The 25,430-nt window shown below is 35.8% G+C and overlaps 1 protein-coding gene across 4 annotated transcripts in view; it reads left to right on the top strand.

Moving 5' to 3' along the window:
- PAK3 (p21 (RAC1) activated kinase 3) overlaps positions 1 to 25,430 on the top strand; it is a gene marked incomplete at both ends in the record, with an annotated part of 94,078 nt that overhangs the window by 13,723 nt on the left and 54,925 nt on the right. The window contains 5 exons of one of the 4 annotated variants that reach the window (XM_080718694.1): positions 8,189 to 8,289; positions 11,120 to 11,182; positions 12,757 to 12,801; positions 13,974 to 14,127; positions 15,960 to 15,997. In XM_080718694.1, coding sequence (XP_080574820.1) covers positions 8,189 to 8,289; positions 11,120 to 11,182; positions 12,757 to 12,801; positions 13,974 to 14,127; positions 15,960 to 15,997 — 401 coding nt within the window. The remainder of the gene's footprint in view (positions 1 to 8,188; positions 8,290 to 11,119; positions 11,183 to 12,756; positions 12,802 to 13,973; positions 14,128 to 15,959; positions 15,998 to 25,430) is intronic. The other 3 variants (XM_080718696.1, XM_080718695.1, XM_080718697.1) reach the window with 3 other exon arrangements.

Below are 25,430 nucleotides of genomic sequence, written 5' to 3'. Positions count from 1 at the left end.
GAGAAATGGCCTTTGGTCAAGGAGTAGCTTCATTTATGGCTTCAGGGAGTCATTGGAATGGTTTGAGGTGTAAGAGCTGAAAAAAATGTAAATTGCTTCTTCAAGAAGTATAGCCAAGCCGGTCATGGTGGTGCGTGGTGCATGTTTGTAGTCCCAGTATTCAGGAGGCTGAGACAGGAGGATTGCGGTTCATGGCCAGCCTCAGCTACTTAGTGAGGCCCTCTGCAACTTAGTGAGACCCTGTTTCAAAATAAAGAATAAAAAATAGGACGGGGAGTGAAGCTCAGAGGTCAAATGCCCCCGGGTTCCATCCTCAGACCCGCAAAAAAAAAAAAAAAAAATATATATATATATATATATATATATATATATATTATATATTATATATAAGAAGGAAAGAAGGAAAGGGTGAGGAGAAATGGTAACAGAGAAGGATGGAAGGGAACAGAAATGTTTGATTCTAAAGACAAGAGAAATTTCAGCATCTCGTTTAAGTCTAAAGAGAAATATCAGTAGAGAGGGAGAGATTGAAGAACTGCTCATAATTAACGGAATGATATCCCTGCAGAATTGAGAAGGACTGGAATCTAGAGCACCAGTGGAGGGATGCAACTTAGATGGAAGGAAGGAGCTGCTTTCATTGGGATGGGAGAGAAAAAGATACTACAGGTGCCCATAAGTGAATGGGGGTGGGAGAAGAAGTGAAGTTAGAGGTGTTTCAATGGATGGCCACTATTTTTTAATGAAGTAGAGAGAAGGTCATACACTGAAAATAAGAGAAGGTAGGGTAAATGAGAAACCTGAACTAAGTGTTGAAATTTTGGTATATTTGGGTGAGGGGGTTGGGAAAAGAGGTTGGCAAGGGGCACAGAAAAATCATTAAGAATCATTAGTGACCTAACTGTGGTCTGTGACCTTTATAATACACACCAATACATAATGGTTGTGCCATTTTCCCCCAGTAACTCTCAGCGACCTCAGTGTAGAAGTGAAAACGTTTTGTGATTATATTCTTTCAGGCTAAGTTTTTATTGGATGATTGCAGAAGGACACCAAATGATGAGAAGTTCCAAAACAGGGCAGTGGATTCATGACATTTTACATGATGGACCATGAGTGTAGGCTAAGACAAAGCTGGGAAATCGATTAAGAGTGGAGAGATTCAGATAATGGAGGTTTTGTTGAGATCAAAGAACAATACAGGAGTATAGGCTTGAAAGAAATAGAAAGTTAGCAGTACTGGAGGTGAGGCTCAGACCATGAGAAAACAGGATTGAGAATTCCAGAAATATCATGATTCTCTACTATAACCACACATCATCTATGAAGTTTTTTTTTTAAATCATCTGTCCAGGTCTTACATTTAGAAATCCTGATATAGTAGGCTCCGCCAAATATTTTGCATGTTATTCTGATGTTCATCCATGGTTCAGTACAGTACCACTGGTTTAAAAGATGGGTCCAGCCGGGTGTGGTGTTGCACGCTTGTAATCCCCGCGCTTGGGAGGCGGAGACAGGAGGATTGTGCAGGTTCAAAGCCAGCCTCTCTGGCCTAAGAGAACCTGTTTCCAAATAAAAATATAAAAATAGGTCTGGGAGTGTAGCCCGGAGGTAGAAGAGTTTCCAGGAACCCCAGTACCACCCAAAAAAATAAAAAATAAAAAAAGGATGGGTCCAGGTGTGATGATGCACACCTGTAATCCCAATAATTGGGAAGATGAAACAGGAGGATTGTACTTTTAAAGACAGTTATTACTGAGACCCTCCATAATTTAGTGCAATCTTCTTTCAAAATAAAAAATAAAATGAGGCGGGCGGTTTAGCTCAGAGGTAAAATGCCCCTTGTATTCAATTCCCAGTACCACAAAATTAAAATAAAATAAAAAATAAAAGGTGCCCATGGGAGTGGATTGTTTAATTGCAAGGGAGGTGAAGTACATTAGAGTTCAAGGAGATGGAACAGCACTAAGGTAAGTATATGAAAGAGATATCAATTATTGTCAATTTTTTATGTTTTTCACAGAGAAGTAGTAGTGTAGAATCTAGGAAGGAAGACTAGAAGCCAAAGTCCTCAATGGATACAGGGACATGGCCAGGAGAATGAAGTAGAATATTGAGATGGGGTCTAGAAAAAATGATATATAACCAGAGGATATTTTTCTCTTTTTTTCAAGGTAGAGGAATAGAGAACTGAAGTGATTATGCTGGCCCTTAGAACTACAACCAGAGCTCATGCACATACAGAGGCTTCCAAGATCATATGTTTTTAGTTTGTGGTCTCCAAAATCAAATGTTTTCAGTTTGTGGTCTAACTAGCACAGACCTTGTTTGGGGTTCTAATATAGTGTTACCTTAGAAAGTGATCCCCATTTGGGCTTCTATTCTTTATAAATACCAATCTATATATAATCAGGCTGTCTTAGCTCAAGACTCAAAGTTAGGCTGAATTTTTAAATAAATGACAAATACATATTGAGTTTTATCTGAAGAGATAAAGACATTTTAGTATTCCTAAAAACCAAAATAACACAAAACCCAGATCTCATCTAGGCTCTATTCAATCAGGAAACACTTAATACATCTGTTCTTTTGGTGCTGCTGACTAATATATAATGTAGTTATTAAAAATTTAGGTTCTGGAAGCATAGTAAGGACCTAGGTTCACATCTGGCTCTAACACTCAGCTGTGTAACTCTGGTAATATGGCTTAACCTCCCTAAGTCTTGCTCTTCTCATCTATAAAACAATCATAATGCATCGATGATAAAACCTACCTTATAAGATATTTGCAGAGTTTGAGATAACCCTAGAAGTACTTTGCATATGGTTAGTGTTTCATAAAGGATAGTTATTAAGTATGAAAGTTCAAGGCTTGTGCTGGACAATATGAGAATGAATTAGATACAGTATTTGCTCTCTATCTCAAATTTTATTTAGAGAGAGAGGTATATAAAGAAGGATAATAATAGAGTGGCTATAAGTGCTAGGTCAGAATTTATTTCTGACTTCTATGGGAACATGAAAAAAGGGATATTTAACATGTTCTACAAAGGGAAGACAGGGAAAGATTTGCCACGGGAGAAGAAACTTGAGAGTATAGCTTCAAGAATAAGGACTCAGCCAGACACAGTGGCATGCACTTGTAAATCTAGTATTTGAGAGTGCAAGACAGGAGAGTTGCAGGTTCAAAGCCATCCTCGGGAACTTAGCAAGACCCTGCTTAATTTTTTTAAAAAATTAAAAAGCTGGGGATATAACTTGGGGTTTGAATGTCCTGGGTTTGATCCTTAGTAATAACAACAATATAGATAAATAAGGGTGGTCTGGGGGTACAGTTCCATGGTAGAGTGCTTGCTTAGCATGCTTAAGAACCTGGGTTGCATCCCTATCACCCATCCCAAAAAGGGACTAAGTAATTCACAGAGTTGGGGGAAGATAGAAGAAGTGTGACTTTTTAGGCCCGGGCCTAGCATATATAAAATTTTGGAGGTAAGAGACAACCTGACCATTTAAGAAGTATGGGATGGGTATAGGTAGTGGGGTCCATGATCAGAGAAGAGGTTAGAGAGGTCAGTTAGAAATAGATCATATAGGCCCTTAGACTGAGGGTCATAAAACTGTTAGCATTATGGATATCATGATAAGGGACATTTAAGGATTTTATTTTATTTTTATTTTTTTGGTGGTACTTGGGTTGCTGGAAGCCCTTCTACCTCCGGGCTACACTCCCAGACCTAATATATATATATATATATATATATATATATATATATATATATATATATATATTTATTTATTTTTTTGAAACAGGGTCTCTTAAACCAGCGCGGCTGGCTTCGGACCTGCGCGATCCTCCTGTCTCCGTCTCCCAAGAACGAGGATTATAAGCGTGCGCCACCACGCCCGGCCTCACATTTAAGGATTTTAAAAGCAAGAATGTGGTCTAGCCAGAGATTAGAGAAATGAATTGGAGGGGATATAATTGTAATCTGTGGGACCAGGAGAGAGATAAAAGGGAAAATATGGATTCACCACAAATTTAGGAGATAAAACTTGGTGACCAATTCATGTAGAAATAAACTAGAAATCAAAGGTGACTCCCAAAGTTTTGGTTTTGGCAGATGGGTCAGTCCTGGGTTACCCAGTAGCTAGAGTAAGCATATACTCATGACATTAAGACAATCAGGGATACCAATGAAAATATTATTATTATTATTTAGGGTATATGGCTTTCAAACTGACTCAAAGTATTCATTATAGGAGTATCAGCACTTTTTGGACTTCTTTTGTATGCTTCATATCATCTGTGTTTTAATTTACATGTAAGAGAGCAGGATCTAAACTCTTCATTGCTTAAAGCATCCCAAAGAAGGAGGAGTCTAAGTTCTTACTCCTTCCCTAATGTGGGTGGTTAGAGGTATCATTTCACCGAGATAGGGAGCAATAGAGGGGGGCAAATTTGGGCTTCCTGCCTCTGTTATATTTGGCCCTGAGTGAAGGGAATGGGCTGGGAAGAAATGGCAATCAGCTAGCTGTCTAGGGAGACATTATTAAGCCAATTCTGTGCGTAACTCGGCCCAACTGGCATGTTTACATCTAAGTCAATATGTTACAAATGCACAGCCAATCCTAGTAGAGAAGTTGGGAGAATTTATTGACTCATCAGAGGCCATGAATGCAGGTTGGTGTAATGATTAGGGATATAGGTTAAAGTAGGGGCCTTAATCAGGAGACTAGGAGAATTATGAACCTCTGAAAGTATATACAAAATTCCATATATGTATATACCACATTTTTATGAGCAGAAGTTTCACTGCTTTTTTCAGATTTTTTTTTTTGGTGGTACTGGGGTACTTCGAAGCCCTTCTACCTCTGGGCTACACTGCCAGACCTATTTTATATTTTTTTATATTTGGAAACAGGGTCTCTTAAGCCAGCGGGCCTGGCTTCGAAACTGCGCGATCCTCCTGTCTCCGCCTCCCAAGCATGGGGATTACAAGCGTGTGCCACCACGCCCGGCCTTTTTTCAGATTTTTGAAAGTGGAGTTTAAACCAAGAAAGGTTACTAGGAAGCATAAGAGTGTCTCATTTTCCTGGGACAATTCCAAAGCCCTAGGAAGTTTACCAACAATTTTAATTTTTTTTCTTTTTTGGTTCTGAGGGTAAAAGCCAGGGGTATTATACCTCTGAACAACACTCCCAGAACTTTTATTTTTTTTTTGAAACAGGATATTCAATAAGTTGTTGAGGGTCTTGTGGAGAATTTTCTCCGGGATTAGGGAGGGAGAGACCTGAAAGGGGAAACACCGAACAGATGCCTGATGGGCAGCTGCCCTGAAATGAAGGCATGGATAATTGCCTGATGAGCAACTGACAATTTTATTCTCTAAAACTAGGATTTTTATACCCCTTTTTAAACTAGGTTAAGTATTACATTTTCATGGGAAAAACAAACATCACAATGCCATGAGGAATGCTAGAGATTAGGGAGGATGTCATAAGTCACTGAGATACAACCATCAAAGGAAACTAACAAATCAACAAGCGCCGGGCAGGGGAGGCCAGAGCAGCTCAGTAAGGGTTAAGATAAGCTCCCTCTATCATTGGGGGGCTTTGAGGTGAATTCTGGAAGGACTGGAGTTCTGCCTGGAGTTTTGGGGAGTCTGACCTTTCGCCAGCCCCTCTCTTAACTTCTTCGGAATCTTTCATTCCTCAGGCTTCGTCCATTTCCCCCGTCAGGATCTCACTAAGTTGGTGGGGCTAGCCTCAAACCTATGATCCTCCTGTCTCCTAAGTATTGGGATTGTAGGCATGTTCCACCATGCCTAGATACAATTTTATACTTGTAATTTTGTATTGTTTTTACTTATAAAGCGGCCTCCCTATCAAATTCTATAAACTATCTGGTCCAACAAAATCTGGAGCCACTCTTGTTAACCACAGATTAGGAGATGGATTTAATATGGGAGGAATGAATGTAGAGAAAGGATTTGAGAAGATCAAAGCCTGCGTTAGGAATGATAGAAATAAAGAAGAGATGACAATAAAAGCAAAATGGTCACATATAGAGGAGAAAAGTCAGACCACATTGTCAAGGAAATGGAAAGAGGTGGTGGTTAGTCATGTCCAGTATGGTAACAAAAATTAAGATTTTTTTGTTTGCATTTCTGAAAAGTAATGGTAGAACAAGTCAATGCTAAGTGCAATATACAAACACGCAGATAAATTGGAAGAATTGGGAGTATCAACAAAAAGTTGTAAATTCACTGTGTGGTTAGGATAATATTCATTAATAAAATGCAGTTACTGTAAAAGCAGAATCTGTACTGAGGTTAACTTAGATGACATGCATTACTTTAAAAGTACTGAATGGGTTCCAAGGCCAGGCAAAGGCTTGGAGTGGCTCCTATCTCTTTGCCCCCAATCTTTTTTTTCCTGATCCTCTGTAGTCCCCTTACTGCTTGAATGTCTGTGTATCTGCCCCTTTTCTCTGTTTTCTGGCTGGACATATAGAACAGTGAAAGAAAGTGGGAAGAGAAAGGAAGCCACAAAACTGGCATTTGAGTATGAAAGGGTTTGAATTTAAAATTTGTCGCAGGTAACCTACAAAGCCAGTAATCTATATATGGTTAATTGCATGTTGTCTGTAAATCAGTCCAAGGAAATATCTATTTTTAACTTAGTAAACCAGGTTCTCGCTGACTTGACCAATATTAGGAAGGTAAGTATTAATGTTTTCACTGTGAATACAATCTTATCAGAGATACATACTCAAATCTACTGATATGTCTTTTATGGAACCTACTAGCTGTCGTTTTAGTGTTTTCATATTACTTTCCTACTGAAAATTTTTTCCAGATATACTAATTTTCTCACACTTCACAACTTAATTTCTTCAGAGATTATATCATTAAGACATTTGACTTATTAACTATCAAAATATTTATTAATAATTATGTCTCTATAAAAAATCTACTACTTGAGAAATGCAATGATTTCTAATGGTGAATATGTCAAAATATAATGGGGATATGGAAAAAATAGTTACAAACTAAGAAGACTAAATCAAAGAACTAATTTGAGGATTTTAAATCTAATAAATTAATTCAGTAAAAAATATCACATTGTAGTTTTTGCCAGAAATATGCTGGGTAGGAAACGATTAATTATTATAATTATGGAAAAAGTTTTGTAATGTCATTGATTTGTTATAGTATCTTTATTGAAAGATCAAGATATTCTTTAAAAAGTAAACATTTAAATTAGGTTCTAGCTGGTGCACACTTGTAAGTCCTGCGCTTGGGAGGTGGAGACAGGAGGATAGAGCAGGTTTGAAGCCAGCCACGCTGACTTAAGAGACCCTGTTTCCAAATTTAAAAATAAAAATAAAAATAGGTCTGGGAGTGTAGCCCGAAGGTAGAAGGGCTTCCAGGAACCCCAGTACCACCAAAAATAATAAATAAATAAATAAATAAATAAATAAATAAATAAGGTACTAAACACTTGGTATTTAACTAAAGTTTACATAAAAACCATTTTTTATACTTTTTTTTGTTGATACTGGGGGTGAAACCCAGAGGCTTTTTACCTCTGGGCTCTACTCCCAGCCCTATTTTACATTTTATTGGAAACAGGGTCTCACTAAGTTGCTGAGAGCCTCACTAATTAGCTGAGGCTGGCTTCGAACCTGCGCGATCCTCCTGCCTCAGCCTCCTAAGCGCGGGGATTACAAGCATGTGCTACCATGCCCAGTAATTTTTTTGCACTTTTATAGACTGCTGAAATCTTTTTCTATTTATTCTTTCTTCCTAATACTAAGCTTTAACTTGACTTGTGTAGTGAATTTCTTATTTAGTAAGCAGTATTTAACCTGACAAAACCAGTTAAACACCATATATTCAGATTAACTGTTGCTTACTTCATTACATTGGTAAAGGATCTAAATTAGCTAGAATGAGGGTTTTGATTGAATTGGATTTTGGAATTTTAAAAATATTCAGACAATTTTTTATTCAACTCTCAGCTACTTCTGGAAATAAAATTGGAATTTCTGGAGTTGAGTATTGTTGAAATTCTGTTGGAATCAATTGTCTTTCAACTTTATAACTGTTTTGATAAACCTATTTGTATAACTTATGGAAGTCAAAATTACGCCCCAAATAAATACATGTTAACATGTTGTCTTTAGCCAATAAGAAGAAAGAAAAAGAGCGCCCAGAGATCTCCCTTCCTTCAGACTTTGAGCATACGATTCATGTGGGGTTTGATGCTGTCACCGGGGAATTCACTGTAAGTAAGCTCCTTGTTTCATTTGGTAGTCATGAAAAATTCCTTTATGAAAATAGGCTTCAAGCATGAATTGCTATATTCCAAAATATCAGGCTTGATGTTTTTGATGATTCCAAGTAAGATGGACTTTGCCTAGACAATTATAGATAGAACTAGTAGGTGCCAATAATGTTGGCAAAATTATTTTGTCCATTTCAACAAAAATGTCTAATTGCTAAATAGTCTTTAACTTAACTGAAAATATTAATTTATCATGCCACAGAAAATGTAGTTCTGGTAAGGAGACCCTGCCTGAACCTGTTCTTTATCAATCATGCGAAGTGAATCATCTACTCAATTTGGCCAGTGTAGACAATCCATCTGAATAATTCAGGCTTTGCATTGAGAACTGAATTACCCAGATTGCCTAACTGTGCTAATTAAAAACTCTGTAAAATTGACCTGTTCTTCCTTTGATTTTTAAGGAGGTAGATTATTTTTGGAATTATTAATAGGTATATTTTGTAGACATTAAAAACAACAAACTATGTTTTAAGAAAAAATATTGCTAGATATATCATGTATGATTTAGTGATTATGTACTACTTTGTGTACACACACAAATATACACATATAATATATAAAATGAGTAATCCAAAATAAATATTAATAAGAATTTTCTAGATGGACCATAGCTATAAATCAAGATATTATTTGAATAGTTGTGGTGCTTATATATCACTAGCACGAACTTAGATCTGGCACCTATTAAAGATGAGTGAAGGAAAAGACGTTGCTAAAATATTTATCTTCAGGGAAGTCAAATACGTTTATCTATACAAGCTAGGGAACTAATCAAAATGTGCATTCAGAAATTATGAGTAGGTTTGAATGAATTCAGAAAACTTTCAGAGCAACATTACCATAAATTATTGGCTTATTACATCAAAGAGAAAGCTGGGTGTAGTGGCACACACCTGTAAAATTCCAGTATTTGGGAGGCTGAGATAGGAAAATCGCAAGTTTGAGGCTAGCCTCAACAACTTACTTAGAGAGACCCTGTTTCAAATTAAAAAAATAAATAGGGCTGGTGGTGTAGCTCAGAGTTAGAATGCTCCTGGCTTCAATACCCAGTACCACACACCAAAAAGAAAAGAATAAGAAAGAAGATAGAAATTGAATGGTTAAATTGCATGATGGCTAGTGAATAGATTGTATCACATGCTTAAGTGAAAAAAGAAGCAAATCAACTTGATTTGGTGATGCAAACCATTTTGAATTGACATCCAAATTATCTTATTTGTTCAATTTTGGAAGTAGGCAATATGAGAATGAAATGCAGAGTAAATATTTTGGCCTCATAAAGTGATGTGGGCTGATTCTTTCTGTATTCTCAGTTGTAAGTAGGAGAGAGTGTTAAAATATAATGACATTGCTAAAGTTGAGATAGGATATAACCAATTTAATCATAACAGTCATTTTTCAAATAGCCTTGAATTTAAGCCCTACCTTTTTCATATTGTCAGAATTTTCTCTTTTGTACTTTTAGGATCTAGAAGGTCACCATCAACATTATTACCACCATTATTCTCACCAGATCGAGATAATTTATATAACCTAAAAATTTTATATTTTAAAAATCATAAATAAGGAGATTATAACTATTTTTATGACATTCGAAATAGGAAAAAACCCTTAAAATTTATAGAAATTTTATCTAATAACTCTTAACTTTTTATTTTCAGAACATTATCTTTCCAATTTTGACCATTTCCCCCTCTGTACTTTTTAATAAATGTTTCATTTTTTTTACAATGTGCCAATTAAAAATAAAATAAAATATATATCCTTCTTCGTGTTTACATTTCTCATTTTGTTATCATTCCATACTTTTTTCCTTCCTTTTTGTTTCTGATATGAGAATATTTTTCTCTAGTTATCTCATGTGACATTTTGGTTCCTTCCAGTGTTTAATTCTTTCCACTTTTTTCAACTTACTTGGCATCTCATTATTCAGTATATGTTTAGCTCTTTCTTTGTCCTTTCTGGGTTCTGAATGGGAAAAAAGGAAAGTGAATCACCACCATCTTGCTGACTGCAGCACCAGCCATTTCATTTGGCTATTTATTAGAACCGAATGAATGAATCAGAGAGGGATGAGGTGGGATATGTGATGGACAATCATTCTAATTATGAAAAACAGTTTGATATAGCTGAACCCAACAAGATACCCCTCTCCCTCCAAACTGAAATAAAACAACTGTTTTGAAGCATTTAGTTGATTAAAAGCCATTGTGTATATAAGATAAAGTCAGACTAAATTTGAAAATCTAAAGCACTTTACTGTCATCACAATGACCATTTGTAATTACTTGTCTACATGTTCTTTTAAAAGATTCCAAATTCTACTTTTATTATTTTAACCTATGACATACATTTGCTATGCTATTATGTTTCACTTTAAAAATGCCAAATGGTAATAAGCTTTTAAAATCATTTTATTGGTAGGATTTATAATTGAGTACTAATTGCTACAGTACCACTAAACCATTGTGTGTTGAAGGGATCCTATTACTGAATTTAATTGTGGTTGCTGAGGTTGAATTTTCAACAAATTGCTGAACAGTCTAATTCAGTTGTCTTTCAATGACTGCTATTTTGAATATTTGGACACTGGTTTGGTGTATTGATTTGGTGATTGCCCTATGGCTAATTAATCCATACAACCTTGTACATCTGGTCATACACTTGAACACTGAGGCTAAAATTAGGTTGGGAGGTGAGATTTTTGGTATTAAATTACTAAAAGTCCTTACCCTTTATATTGCCATTTTTGTCCCAAATACTTCAGAACTCCCCTTTGCAGACCTCTAGACCTGTGACGGTCGCTTCAAGTCAATCAGAGGGAAAAATGGTATGAGTGATATAAATTATCATTTCTTATAATAAGATAATGCTTGGCCTGTTATATCATGCTGCCATTCTCCTGGGCTACACTGGACAATCCCCAGCTTGACGTACATCTACTTGTTATTGTATACATGGTCAGGCATTGATATGTGCTCCTGCTTCTGATGCTCAAACTCCTAGGTCTCCACTAGCTGTCTAACTTTTATAATGAGTGCCTCAATTTGGAGTAATAAGTTGGCTTTCTGACTATATGCCTTTGAGGCATATTTTCAAATTTAAGTGTGAGGTTTTATTGATAAACTGGTTTGTCTCAACTTAGAAAAAATAAATTATATTGGCATTATAGTCATGTGGTAAGTATAGTTGTATGGAGGATCTTTTGCAATTGACAGCATTTTTTCTGCTGTCTAGTGATTATATGACTATCACAAAAGTTTAAAAGCACTATGGGAATGTATAACAACTGCAAATATTCTAATTATTATGTTAATGATCATGCCAGTGAAGTCTGCTTAGTGGTTATGTGCAATGCATACCTAGATTTATAACACTCAATAACTCCTTTGGCCATTACAGTATTAACCAAATGCTATTAATTGCACTTAGAATCAGAACTGGGATCATGCATGGGCTCATGAGTTCCAAGTTTTGGCTTAAGGCTTTAGCATCAAGCCGCGTGATTAATGCATGTAAAGTGTCGTTTCTCTGTGCTTGGAGTAACCCCAAATGCCAGGAATCAAGGACATATATCCCAAATCAAACCAGTTGAGTCAAAGCATGTTTCTATAGCATTTGAGAAATCTTCATTTAGACAAGGCTGTTACCATATAGCTGATCTTATTTTGTGGGGAGTGGGTTTTTGGAATTGTAGCATTAAAATGTAAATTATTCATATATGGTTTGAAATGAAATGGTTTCCCTTTCCCCACCTACATTTATAAGAAAATTAAACATAGAGTCTGGCTGTGTGAGAACATACTTGTATCTACTTTTCTGTAGGCCAGCCATGACTTTAGCTATTAAATAAATGATAACATAAGTGAGAAACAAAATTTAGAATTGTCATATAGCCATCCTTTGAATTTAAGTCACATAGACTCTTCCAATGTAAAATTGAAATTGGTTAACCAGAATTGGGAATTGAATTTGTAAGTTCATCACATGGCCATTGGCTATCTGTGATCACCGAGTTATAAAAATAACTTACAAATTATTGTCAAACCTTTTCATAATGCCATTCTTTCCCCCTCCAAATTCATGTTTCTGCTGTTAAAAATTTCTCCAATCATTTAATGGCTAATCCTTATTATTGACTATTTATGGAGGGAGCATCTGGCCAAAAGTAGAATTATAATTCCAAACTTTGGAACATTGTCGTTTTCTCTGTTCTCTTAAATCTGTTGTCCTGTAGCCTGTTCTGTCCCCGACTTAGTTAATACCTCCCTATTTTCATAAACGCCCCACTTTAAAAGGGATTCCCCCCCATTCAGACCCATTGGATTCATCTCCTCCCACCTTCTAAGTTGTCCCACATTCTGTTTTAACTTTCTTTTCTTTCTTTATTTACGTCCATTACAGCCAGATCTCTATGGCTCACAGATGTGCCCAGGGAAGCTCCCAGAGGTGCGTCACAGGCCCAAAAGAAGCTTGCATCAAAGTGCTTCTTTGAGATGTCATAGCACTGCAGCAGCAGGTTCATGTGTGTGCAGTAGAGTTGTTGCTTGGCTTATCTCACTTTTTTGTTGTCATTCCCAAACTCTGGAGGCCCACGTCACACATTGTTTTGCCGAGACTTCATAGGACAAAGCCACATAAATTTGTGTCTGGATGCACTTCAGGAATAGTGTGTCTCTTTCTCTCTCCAAGATGTTCTTGGAGGTTGGATAATTATGAAATGGGGACAGCCGTATGCTGAACATGTAGGGAAGAATGTTGAATGTTCAATGCGAATCTAATTTCTCCATGTAATGTTTTACAAATCTCCTTGGTTAGATTTCCAAATATTCCCTCCTCTCTGCTCTAAATGCTTCAGATTATTACAAATTCTTATAAGGCTTTGACATGGTTTTCATATTCCCCAGGTTCTATGTGGCCAATGAATGAAGTGTGGAAGAAGGGAAGGAAAGATGAGAGGAGGAGGGATGCCCTGGAGAAAGCTGCAGGGGAAATTCCCAAAGCAGCAGTGTTAGTACTTAGCATCTCAGTGGTTATTACTCCTCCAAAATTCTATTTTTGTCTCCTTCTAATTTGACTTTTCTTTAAAGCTTGAGACCCAAAAATTACATTTTGTAATCACAAATTATAAACTGACCACGGGTGAGGCTTTCTGTATATTCTAAAACATGTTCTGATTACAACATACCCAGAAACAGCTTATGTTATTCCAGCCATACTAAACCCATTGATCTGCACTATACTATGCTGTGCACAAATTTAGAGAAGTCTTGCTATGTCTGCCCTGAGTCACCAGAAAACAATAAGCTAAGCTGTAAACATCATTTCATGGATGAGCAGAGTCAATATGGAGGTGATTTTCATGCGCTTTTTTTTTCTATCACAGTCATACTCCCACCCACCCTTTTTAAGTTGGATCCTAGTTTTACCTATGTGTTTGAATTAGAGAAGAGAATGATTGCATTGTTAATTTACTAACGTTAAATCTAGAATGTAACTTCAGTTTCCCAAGTGTAATCCTACAGGTAGCATGGGCTTCTTGGTGAAGAACTTTACTGGAACATGAAAATGCTGCTGCCCAATGATCTGAGCTGCCATTCTTTCCCTTTGGTTGTCCACAGGGAATTCCTGAGCAATGGGCACGATTACTCCAAACCTCCAACATAACAAAACTGGAACAGAAGAAGAACCCTCAAGCTGTTCTAGATGTTCTCAAATTCTATGATTCCAAAGAAACTGTCAACAACCAGAAATACATGAGCTTTACATCAGGAGGTAAGACATTCTAGGGTAGTGAAAGGTGAAGAATTAATTCAAACTTGAGAGCCTCATGGTTAGAACAAGATATCTGTAGAACAAATGAAGTCAATTCTGGTACCTTCTTCAAACATATTCAGCATTAGTAAACCAAAAGATGAATTGGAACTTAGGGAAGATTTAAGAAGAATTATTTTAATTGTATGTTTTTAGAACACAAATAAGGAAATTGCTTAGTAAAGCAGTAGTGACTAGCTTGAATCAGCAGGCACAGTTATTTTGTCTCTTCACTGGCAGGAAGATAGTCACTTAAAATCAGGCCATTTTATTTGATCCCTTAGATCTATTGACCTGTACCATGATGACACAGCATAAATTTTGTGGTTGTCAGGTTATTTTGATTACAATTCCAAATCAAATTGAAAAAGAGAAACTATGTCTTGCTATTTAAAGAGATCAAAATAATCTTGTTATTACCAAACTGAGACTTTGTTTGCCAGGAGACCTGGCCTACTTTAGAAATTTGGTGTTCACACATGCAATATAAGCAACTAAAAACCATATTCTGACTAATAATTTTGCATTTTGATAATCATGATCTTGGCTGTCTCTCTACAATAACTTGTTTAACATCCAAAGAAAGAAATGAATGCTATGAATAGCACCCCAACTATTAAGACCTCCTATTGCTTGCCATTGGATTTAATGTAGGACAGGCCTGAAGACTCTGAGAATAGTGCAAGGATGCATGTGGAAGGGAAAGAGTATCAAATATCAAAGCCCAAACTTGAAGACATATGCCAATTCACATGCTCAATGATAAGAGAAGACTGCCTAAATGCCATCCAGTGTTGAAAACCTAAATGGAAAGTCATAAAGGAGAACTTTTTATGATACTTGCTCTTCCATGTGGAATAAAATGCCTGAAAATTCCTGGTGACACATCAAACAATGTTCAATGTGAGGAAATTGGGAACAGGTCTCCAAGTTAGAACCACAGATAGCAGAATTTAAAGTGCATCCAAGAAAACATTTTAGTGTAACCATTAAGACCCTTTAGTTTCTCAGAGTCTGTTTTTTACTCCAAGTAGCCACTGCTATTTCGTTTGTTCTTTTATTTCTATTTGCTGAATCAACTTACAAATATGAACTCCTGACAACTGTGTTAAAACTCAACAGTATCTGAGTTATTGCATTATTCTGAGGTGAGTGGAACTCATCCTGTGTTTTATGAATGCTTCCATGTTGAAACTCACTGCTTGGATAAGAGGAGAATGGAAAAAGAGTACAGAAGTAAGGAATGGAAAGGAGGGAGAAAGGGGAAGAAGAAGAGGGGAAAGAAAATAAATTCTGGGTACTCTTGACTAGAATCATAACAATTTGAAGTAGGTAATCTTGACTTTTCTCCATGTAGATGAGGTTTACTGGATTCCTATTTTAAAGTTTATAAATGACTTGTTGAAATGATAAGGATATAATGATGTGAGCTATTTTAAGTAAACATATCAATTGTCAAAATTTTTATTTAATATTAAATTGGAGAATTTCTTTCTGGTCTAAAATATGTGAGTTTAAAATTTAATATGGTCATACCGGGCGTGGTGATGCACACTTGTAATCCCCGCACTTGGGAGGTGGAGACAGGAGGATCGCGCAGGTTTGAAGCCAGCCATGCTGGCTTAAAAGACCCTGTTTCCAAATTTTAAAAAAAGTATAAAAATAGGTCTGAGCGTGTAGCCTAGAGGTAGAAGGGTTTCCAGGAACCCCAGTACCACCAAAAAAAATTTAATATGGTCACTAAACGAAGTATTTTCATGAAACAGAGGTGACCTTTTTATTTTCATTTTCAGATAAAAGTGCACATGGATATATAGCAGCACATCCTTCGGTAAGTGAAAAATTGAAAAACGTTATCATCAGTATTTCTATAGATCCAACAGAATATTATTGCATGTTTAATTTTTAGACAAAGTCTTTAAAAATATTTAAAATGTATATTGTATTTATTTATTTAGTGTGGGGGGGCATGTTGTGTTAATGGGGACTGAATCTAGGAACATTCTACCTTTGAGCTACATCCTAGCCCTACTTTATTATTTTATTTTGAAACAAGTTCTCAGTAAGTTATGAAGGGCCTTGCTATAAGTTGCTGAGGCTGGCCCTGAACATGCCATTCTCTTATCTCAGGTTCCAAGTACTGGGGATTATAGGCATATGCCACCATGCCCAGCTTAAAGGTATATTTTATGTATAAATTAACTTGTTTTAAGGATACAATAAGATTTAGTAATTTATAAAACTGTGTAACCCTTACCATAATCTACTTTTAGAACACATCCACCGCCCCAGTAAAATCTCTCATGACTGCTTACAGATAACCCCTACCGACCCCCATCCTAGCTTGAGGCATTAATTGATCTGTTTTTCACCTTTAAAGATGTATTGGCATTTCATATAAACAAACTTCACAGATTGTCTTGGTGCACTTAGCATAGTTCTATTAGAATTAATCTAAGTTGTGTGTATCAATAGTATTTTATTGCTGAGTATGATTATACCACTTTTTCTTAGCCATTTACCTATTGAAGTATCTCTATTATTTCAAGCTTTGGCTATTAACAAAGAAATCTACTATGAAAATCCACGTTCATTTATCTTAATAGAGACAGTTTTTTTCTTTCCCTTACATGTAGAATCTTGAAAATAATAATATTAATAGCAAGAAAATAATAATATTAATAGCAACTGCTTCTTGCTGAAAACTTATAATGTTTGCTTATAATGTACAATTTGGATTTAAACTCACTTAATCTTTCCCACAAACCAATTAAGTAAGACCAATAGACACTGTTGTGTTGATGAGAAAACTGAGAGGAAAGATAAAATAAATTGTATGTGGTATAATTTGTTACAACAAACTGAGATGCATTGGAAGAGGTGACATTACCCAAAGTCATGTAGCTTTATCAGAGAACTAACTGGAAAACATGCAACACAGTCATTGGAAATGTGGTATCTGAAAAAATATCCTCATACAGTAGAGAGAAATTGATCTCAGGCAAAACTTCCTTTTCTGTTATTCTGATAAAAATTTAGTCTCTGCTTCAGTTGCTTCTTTACTGGGTTAAATAATTGGCATTAGTGAAAGTCTCTTAACTGTTTATCCAAAGAGTCATGGATGGCCAAACCAATTTTTATTTTCCTTTCTTCCTTTCCTGTGTGTGTGTGTGTGTGTGTGTGTGTGTGTGTGTGTGTGTGTGTGGTACTGGGTACTGGGGTGTGAACCCAGGGACATTCTATCTCTGAGCCTTATTTTTATCTCCAGCCCTATTTTATTTTTGTTTTGAAACAGGGTCTTGAAAAAGGGTTTTTTTTAAAAAAAACTTTATTTTGGTGCATTGTAGTCATACATCTTAATGGAGTATAAATTGGTAAAGGCGTACATGCGCACATCACTCATTTAGCCCTTGCTAAGTTGCTGAGGCTGGCCTCAAACCTGTGATCCCCCTATTTAGCCCTTGCTAAGTTACTGCGGCTGGCCTCAAACCTGTAATCCCCCAAGTACCTGGGATTATAAGCATGTGCCATCCTGCCTGACTCGATATTTCCTTTTCTTAGAGAACAAATGTTGGCCTGCTCAACATCACCTTGGGGAGCCAGTGTGACAGCAATGGACTGTTAGTGGTAAAGGTTCTGAAATAGTATGACAATTCCTCAAAAGTTAAAAATATAATTCCCTCTTGATTCAGCTATTCTACTTCTGAATATATACCCAGAATTGAAGGCAAGGCCTTGAAAAAGAGATATTTACACATCCATGTACATGGCCAAAGATGGAAGTATATTTACAATAGCCAAAAGGTAGAAGCAACTCAATCATCCATCAGATAAGTGAAAAGTTAAATACAGTATATAAATACAGTCAAGTTCCATTTATTTTCAATAAAAATAATAAATAAATATAGTCAAGAAACCTTTAGCACATGCTACAACATGTATTAATCTTGAAGACCTTATGTTAAGTGAAATCAGTGAGTCACAAAAAGATAAATAATACAGAGTTTCACTCATATGAGGTTCATAGAAGAGTCAGATTTATAATGAAAGATTAGAGTGATGATAGGGGCTAGGACAAGGGGAGTTGGAAGTTGTTCAATTGTTATGGAATTTCAATTTGGCTAGGTGAACAGAGTTCTGGAGATAGAGGTGTATGAGATGGTTGTATGAGATGATTATTCTATTTTTTTTGAAATGATTATTCTTACTATCCTGAAAGTATACCCAAAAGGGTTCAGATGGTAATGTTTAATGTTAAGTATATTTTACCAGCCAGGTGTGGTGGAGCACACTTGTAATTCCAGTATTTGGGAGGCTGAGACAAGAGGATTTGGGTTCTTGGCCAGCCTCAGTTACTTAGTGAGGCCTTCCGCAACTTAGTGAGACCCTGTTTAAAAAAAATAAAGAATGAAAAATAGGGCTGGGAGTGTATCTCAGAGGAATAATGTCCCTATATCCAATCCCCAGCACCACAAAAAATGTATTTAAAATTCAAATGGAAAAGGGGTTAGGGTATGGTTCACTTGGTGGAGTATGTGCTAAGCATTCATGAGATCCTGGGTTCAATTCCCAGAAGCAACAATAACAGGAACAAAAAGAAAGAAATGGATAAAGAGAGTGAAGGCCCTGGACATAGGTGTTTAATGTGATTTTTCTGCTTATGGGCTGTGTGATTTTTGTGCAAAATTTTAATGTGTTAATAATATAATGTACTTAGTATGGTACCTGGGACATAATATAGATGCTATTACTATGATTTAAAAATGGCAACAAAAGGTAAAATCCACCTTTTTACACATGAGGCTTGTATTAAACCATAGTACCTGTGTCCCCCAAACACAATAGACTGTAGCTTTCCCATGCAGATGGGTTAATTATTTTAAATACTAGCCTGCTAGGATGCTCTTGTGTTGGGTTTTAATTTCTGCTGAAATATATACTGTTTTCTTTTGAGATTGTTATTATTTGTTTTGTTTATAAAATTAGAACTAAGTTTACACAATGGCCAAAATATTCCATTAAATAAAAAATGAAGGTCTTGCTCTAAGGAAATTAAACAACTAGATATTTACTTATTTGACATGTTTATTCAAGTGTATTTTTTGGTGGTACTGGGGTACCTGGAAACCCTTCTACCTCTCGGCTACACTTCCAGACTTCTTTTTATATTTTTATTTGGAAACAGGGTCTCTTAAGCTTGCGCGGCTGGCTTCGAACCCGCACAATCCTCCTGTCTCCTCCTCCCAAGCATGGGGATTACCAGCATGTGCCACCATGCCCAGCAAGTGCATTCTTATAATACATAAGAAGTTTGTGGTTCAGTCTGGTAGGGGTAGAAAAGTATAAACATAAAGAAGAACAATACAATATGGATAGCATTACAGACCATTTAGCATGTCTATTTGCTATGAGAATTCAGAGAAAAGAGATTGCTCTAAGCTGGAGAGGGAAAGGGAAGCAAGCCTTTGTCTCCAAGGGCTTAAGTTCAGTGCTTATGACCAAATAGACAATTGGCATTTTTTAAAATTTGAGTTAAAAATGTGTTATCTAAAAGATAGCATTTAAGCTGGGCACTGTGTTGCACATCTATAAGAAGGCCGAGATAGGAGGATTGCAGGTTTAAGGACAGCCTCAACAACTTAGCAATACTCTCAGCAATGTAGAGAAAACCTACTTATAAACAAAACATAAAAAAGGTCTGGAGGTGTAGTTTAGGGGTATAATGACCCTGAGTTCAATACCCAGTACCACAAAAGAAAAAAAAAATGGTGTCATTTAAGCTATATCTTGGAGACCAGATAAGATTTGGATCTGTGAAGATAGGGAAGGTAGGTCATTAAAAGCATGAGAAAGGGCACACTGGTGAAAAGAATAAGGAAACAAGGGGTACAGGTTTGAATGAAGATTTAGAAGCAAGAAAAGAAAATATAAGCCATGTGTCATTGTGCATACCTGTGATCCCAATATTTGGGAGGCTGAGATGAAAGGATTGCAGGTTTGTAGCCAGTGTGTGGTAACTTAGCAAGATAATGTTTCACAATAAAATAGGACTGAGAGTGCCTTTCAAAGCCAAAATGCCTCTTGGTTCCATCCCCTGAAGGAAGGAAGGAAGGAAGGAAGGAAGGAAGGAAGGAAGGAAAGAGGGAAAACAGGAGTTGAGCCTTGAAAATAAGTTGGGCCAAGTCATAGAGGTTCTTAAATGCTATTGTAGGGGATCTAGCTTTTCCAGTATGCAGTGAAAAGGCCTTGAAGTTTTTTTGGAATTGGGCAGGTGAATAAAGCTTATATTTTGGAAATAGTATTATAATAGCAAATGTCCAGAATTAGCTAAGAACAGAAGGTGAGAACAGATGAATGGATTTCAGTTGGGGAAATACTGCAAGAATCCATGCCAGAGGTAATGAGGGCCCAAGGTGAGATAGTGGCGATAAGAATGAAAATTAGACTAAAATTTTAGAGACATTTAGATTATTGGTTGAATATTCCGAGAGAGGATGAAATCAAGGATTATTGTAGGCTTAAGATAATATATGGGTTGATTAAAAACATGAAGATGTTATCAGGAGAAGCAGATTTCTGTTGGAAGATGTTGAATTTCTTTTTGGACAGTTGGAGATTGAAGGGCTGACAGGACATCCAATAAAGAAAACTGATGCAGCTGCTTTGGCAAAGGCTAGGTTCCTATTGATTGAATGAATGGAATTGGAATCTTCGTTCAGTTAGGATCACTTCAATGTGACTTAGTCACTTAGGAGAGATGCATCTTGCGTCTTTATTTAGTGATTCTAGACTGCACTTCACACAATGTATACTTCATTTGTTTCCCAGAAGACCTGGGGTCTACCTATCATATAGGATCTGATGTAACAACAGTAATGACTACTCTTTAGAGACATGGGCTGAACTGATCACAAGTTTTGGAATTCTTTAGTAGCCTGGGTAGAAATTAAAATAGAAGCAATGTTGTATTATCTGAATGTTTTAATCTGACAGGCCGTGGAATTAATACTGAAGTCAAATATAACTTCCATAGTCCCATTTGCTCTGTAACTTATTTGAAATTAGTATATTAAATTCCAAATACTGTTCAGGGATCTACTCTTCAACCTGGGGGAAATTTTCAAATTGTATTATTTTGATTGTACTGTTGAGAATGAAATGATATATTTTGAATCCTGAGCTATTATTTCAAGTAGATGGTAAAAGAAATAATATGCATATGCCATGATTTTCTAGAGAAACTGAGTATGCAGTTGATAGACTGCCTTTTTATTTGTAGTACTGGCTTATTTTGTTCATTTATATTAGTGATTCTTTGTTTTTTCAGTGTGTATCAGAATTGCCTGGGAAATGTGTTAAGATGCAGAATTCAGAGCTCTGCTCCCCAAATAGTTCTGGAACAGAATGCTGAAATCTGAATTTTAAACAAGCACCAACAGTGATCCACAAAACACATTCTGTATTATCTAAAGCATCCAAAGTCCTTCCTTCTAATTCCTCTAGCCTTTAAAAAATTAAGCTCAATGAAAGGAAATTTTCCTAATGTACTTATAACTGGTATATTCTCTAGAGCAGGTTTTATAACTTGCAATCTATGGGTAGTTTCAGAATATCTATGAAACTTTACAATTCTGAGAAAATATCTCTAACCATATTTTTTTCTGGGGAGATAAGCCAAATCCTTCAGAATTTGAAGAGTCCTGGACTCTATTCAGGTTACTGCCTCCCATGCACCAATGTGTGGCATCAATTGAGTGTCAAAAAGTCTAATTTTGGTTTAAAATATCTTATTGCTATTCACCCGTCTATATTCTTACACATTTATAAATACTAGACATGTATTTCTCAGGCTGCATCACTGAATTCTCCCTAAAACTACTAGAAAATCCTGTTAAGTAAATCTAAGTTTATTAAATTTATAGCATCAAGAAAGACCACCATCTATAGAATATTAGCAGGATCTTAGATGATATCAGGGAAAAAGACAAGGTTTTAGTGCCTCAACCATCTGAGTTTAAAGCAGGTCTTACAAGGTGAGAAATGGGTTAAGACTGTGTACTAAAATAAAATACCTTTGAATTGGTGAACATATTAAGAGTCTTGAGGTGAATCTTGCTGAGCAAGTTGGTATCTTCAATAAATTACTTGAGCTGGTTTATAGTAATTTTTCAGGAACAAGTATTTCCTAAAGTAGGAAGTTATGTTGGTTTATTCTCAGTATTTTTAACATAAGAATGATAAAGTATGTTTATCCTTTATTATGTAACACAGGGGGGAAAAGTATTCACAGTATTATTTATACAGAGATAGGGAGATATGTCTGGTCTTGTAATTTGTTAACACAGGGACATGAAGTAATGTTAATTTCAGCTCTCAGTGTCAAGAATTGGTGTTTTGGATAGATTACTGAGGAGTTAATAATCCCTGGCATAACAACAATCCAAAGCATAACATTCTGTCTTTGAAGTCCAAACATTCTTTCTAGTTACCCAACTAATTGTGAATGATCCAAGGTAAACAAAAAATATCTATCTTCCTTCTTGATCACTATCCTTTACAAGACAAAATCTTAAGGTTTTCTAATAGTCCCTGAAGCCCAATCATTAGAGATAATGTCTTTCATTTGAAATTAGAATAGGTCAGGTGTCATGACTCCTAAGTACCAGTACTTTAGGAAGCTGAGACAGGAGGATTGCAGGTGGGGGACCAGCCTCAGCAACTTAGTGAGAACATCAGAAAATAAGCTAGACTTTATTTCCAAACTATAAAAAAGGGCTGGGGATATACTTCAGAGATAGAATACCCCTGAGTATGATTCCCAGTACTACACATGCATGCTCAAAAAAATTAGAATAGTAAAGATAGTAGTGAATGTTAAAAAAAATAGTGGAATTTTGCAAGTGGTTCTTACATACTGAAATATCAAGTCTTGAGATGTAAAAGATTGCCCCTTGCCCAGCAGGCTTTTTGCAGTAGTCTCAGAGTTGGGCTAAAAAGACTAGGGCTTGGGTCATTTTATTTGCCACCAGGGCCATTTTTAGATCCTCACAGAATGTATATTTTCACACTTGTAAAAAGGCAACATAGTGACTTGTAACTAACATATTAAAAAATTCCCATACTCTATATTTTTGCTCTAAATTTTGAAGTGTTTTTAAAAATATTGGTTTTGAAATTACTTGCTTACAAGGAACATTTAATGTATGATTAGTTATAATTGCTTGGTAAATTATTGTGAATATTCAATAATTATTGCTAATAAGAGAATCTAACCAGTGATTTGTTTTTAATGTAATAAAATCACTACAAATGCTAAATTTAAGTAGTTGGTTACATGAGTATATTATGTTTAATAGTCACTTAATTAGACATCAATTAATTTAAATTTTATGGTCTGATTGTGGCTTTTTAGAACTAATTATTTGTTTCTGACCACAAACACTTTTACAGCCTACATAAAGTTTATAATCTCTAGGCAAGATTTATTTTTTTCTAATGGCTAAAATAACACCATTTTCCATATAAAAGCGCTCAGTTAATATATAAATTCTGTCCTCCTACCAAGGAACAGTGACAAGGTGTATTCTTGAACCCAGCAGTCATAAAACAGAGCAAAAGTTTCTAGAACATAATGTCAAAGCAAATTCAGTAATCCAAAGTCAGTTTCTCTCTGCACCCATTAAAGTGCCTGGAAGAGTTAGCGTTTCACAAGATGAAAGTGATTTCTTAAATCTGGAAATTTAGTGCTGTTAAAGTATGTTGATATACATATATATATGGAGAGAGAGAGAGCAAGCGCGCGAGAGAGCGCGAGAGAGCGCCATAATATTATATAATAACCCAATCATCTTTATGGCTAAGTTAAAAACAGTATAAGTGCATAAATAAGAAAACCAATGTCTAGTAAATATAAAATTCATTCCATAAACCACTTAGCATATGTATCAAGGAAATCAAATATTCTTTAAAATATTCATAAATTCTAGGTTGTATTCTTTCTCACAGTAGACAAATCATTCAGGCTCCTATCATATATATGAGTATATCTTATTACTTAACTGTATGAATTTATAGAATTTACATATCAAATTTTAATCACATATTGAGGTCCTTCAATGTAATAATCTATTAATAGGGTGCCTATAAATGATTTTGGAGCTTTGTCTACAAAGAATAAAAATTCATTGTAGGATTGCCTTGAGCAGCACACCTAATGGCCTAAACAAAATTAAATACATATAAAAAGAAAGAAAAAAGGTGAATCATTTATAATAGCACTGTCTAACAGACATATAAGCCATATATATCACGTTAAATTTTCTAGTAATCATATTAAAAAAGAAATAGGTAAAACATTTTAATAATAGAGTTTAGTAAACCCAATACATTAAGATATCATTTGCTGGGCGTGGTGGCACACGATTGTAATCCCCGTGCTTGGGAGGCTGAGACAGGAGGATCGTGGAGGTTCGAAGCCAGCCTCAGCAACTTAGTGAGACCCTATTTCCAAATAAAATATAAAACAGGTCTGGGAGTATAGCCCAGAGGTAGAAAAGTCCCTGGGTTCCGCCCTTAGTACCACCAAAAAAAAAGTTATTATAATTTCAATAAATTGATATAAAAAGGATTGATTAAACATTTTATAATTTTTCATATCAAGTATGTAATATCTAGGATATACTTTATACTTAGGGCATGTCTTAATTCAAACTCACTTTATTTTTATTTTCACTGTACTGGAGAGTGAACACTGGAGTATTTTACCTCTGAGCTATACCTTATCTCTATTTTATTTTTTTGTTTTATAAATTTTATTTATTTATTATTATTCTGGTGCTAGGATTGAACCCAAGGACATTGTACCTCTGAGCTACACACACAGCTTGATTTTTTTAAAAACAGGGTCTCACTATGTTGTGGAGGGCCTCATTAAGTTTCTGAGGCTGTCCTTGAACGTGTTATCTTCTGTTTTAGCTTCTCCAAGTACTGGGATTATAAGCATATGCCACCAAACTCAGCTTCATTTATGTATTTATGTATTCATTCATTCATTCATTCATTCATTCATTCATTCATTTTTCAGTATGGGGGTTGAACTCAAAGGGATTCTATTTCCGAGCTACACCCCCAGTCCTATTTTTTATTTGTTTTGAAACAGGGTCTCACTAAGTTGCAGAGGGCTTCACCAAGTAGCTGATGCTTCCCTCAAACCTACAATCCTCCTGTCTCAGCCTCTCAAATTGTGGGATTACAGGAATGTGCTA

This window comes from Muscardinus avellanarius (genome assembly GCF_963383645.1).
Source record: "Muscardinus avellanarius genome assembly, chromosome: X".
In the NCBI taxonomy this organism is placed as follows: Eukaryota; Metazoa; Chordata; class Mammalia; order Rodentia; family Gliridae; genus Muscardinus; species Muscardinus avellanarius.
Note: the sequence above shows the minus strand (reverse complement) of the source record. Positions and strands in the feature narration are given on the sequence as shown.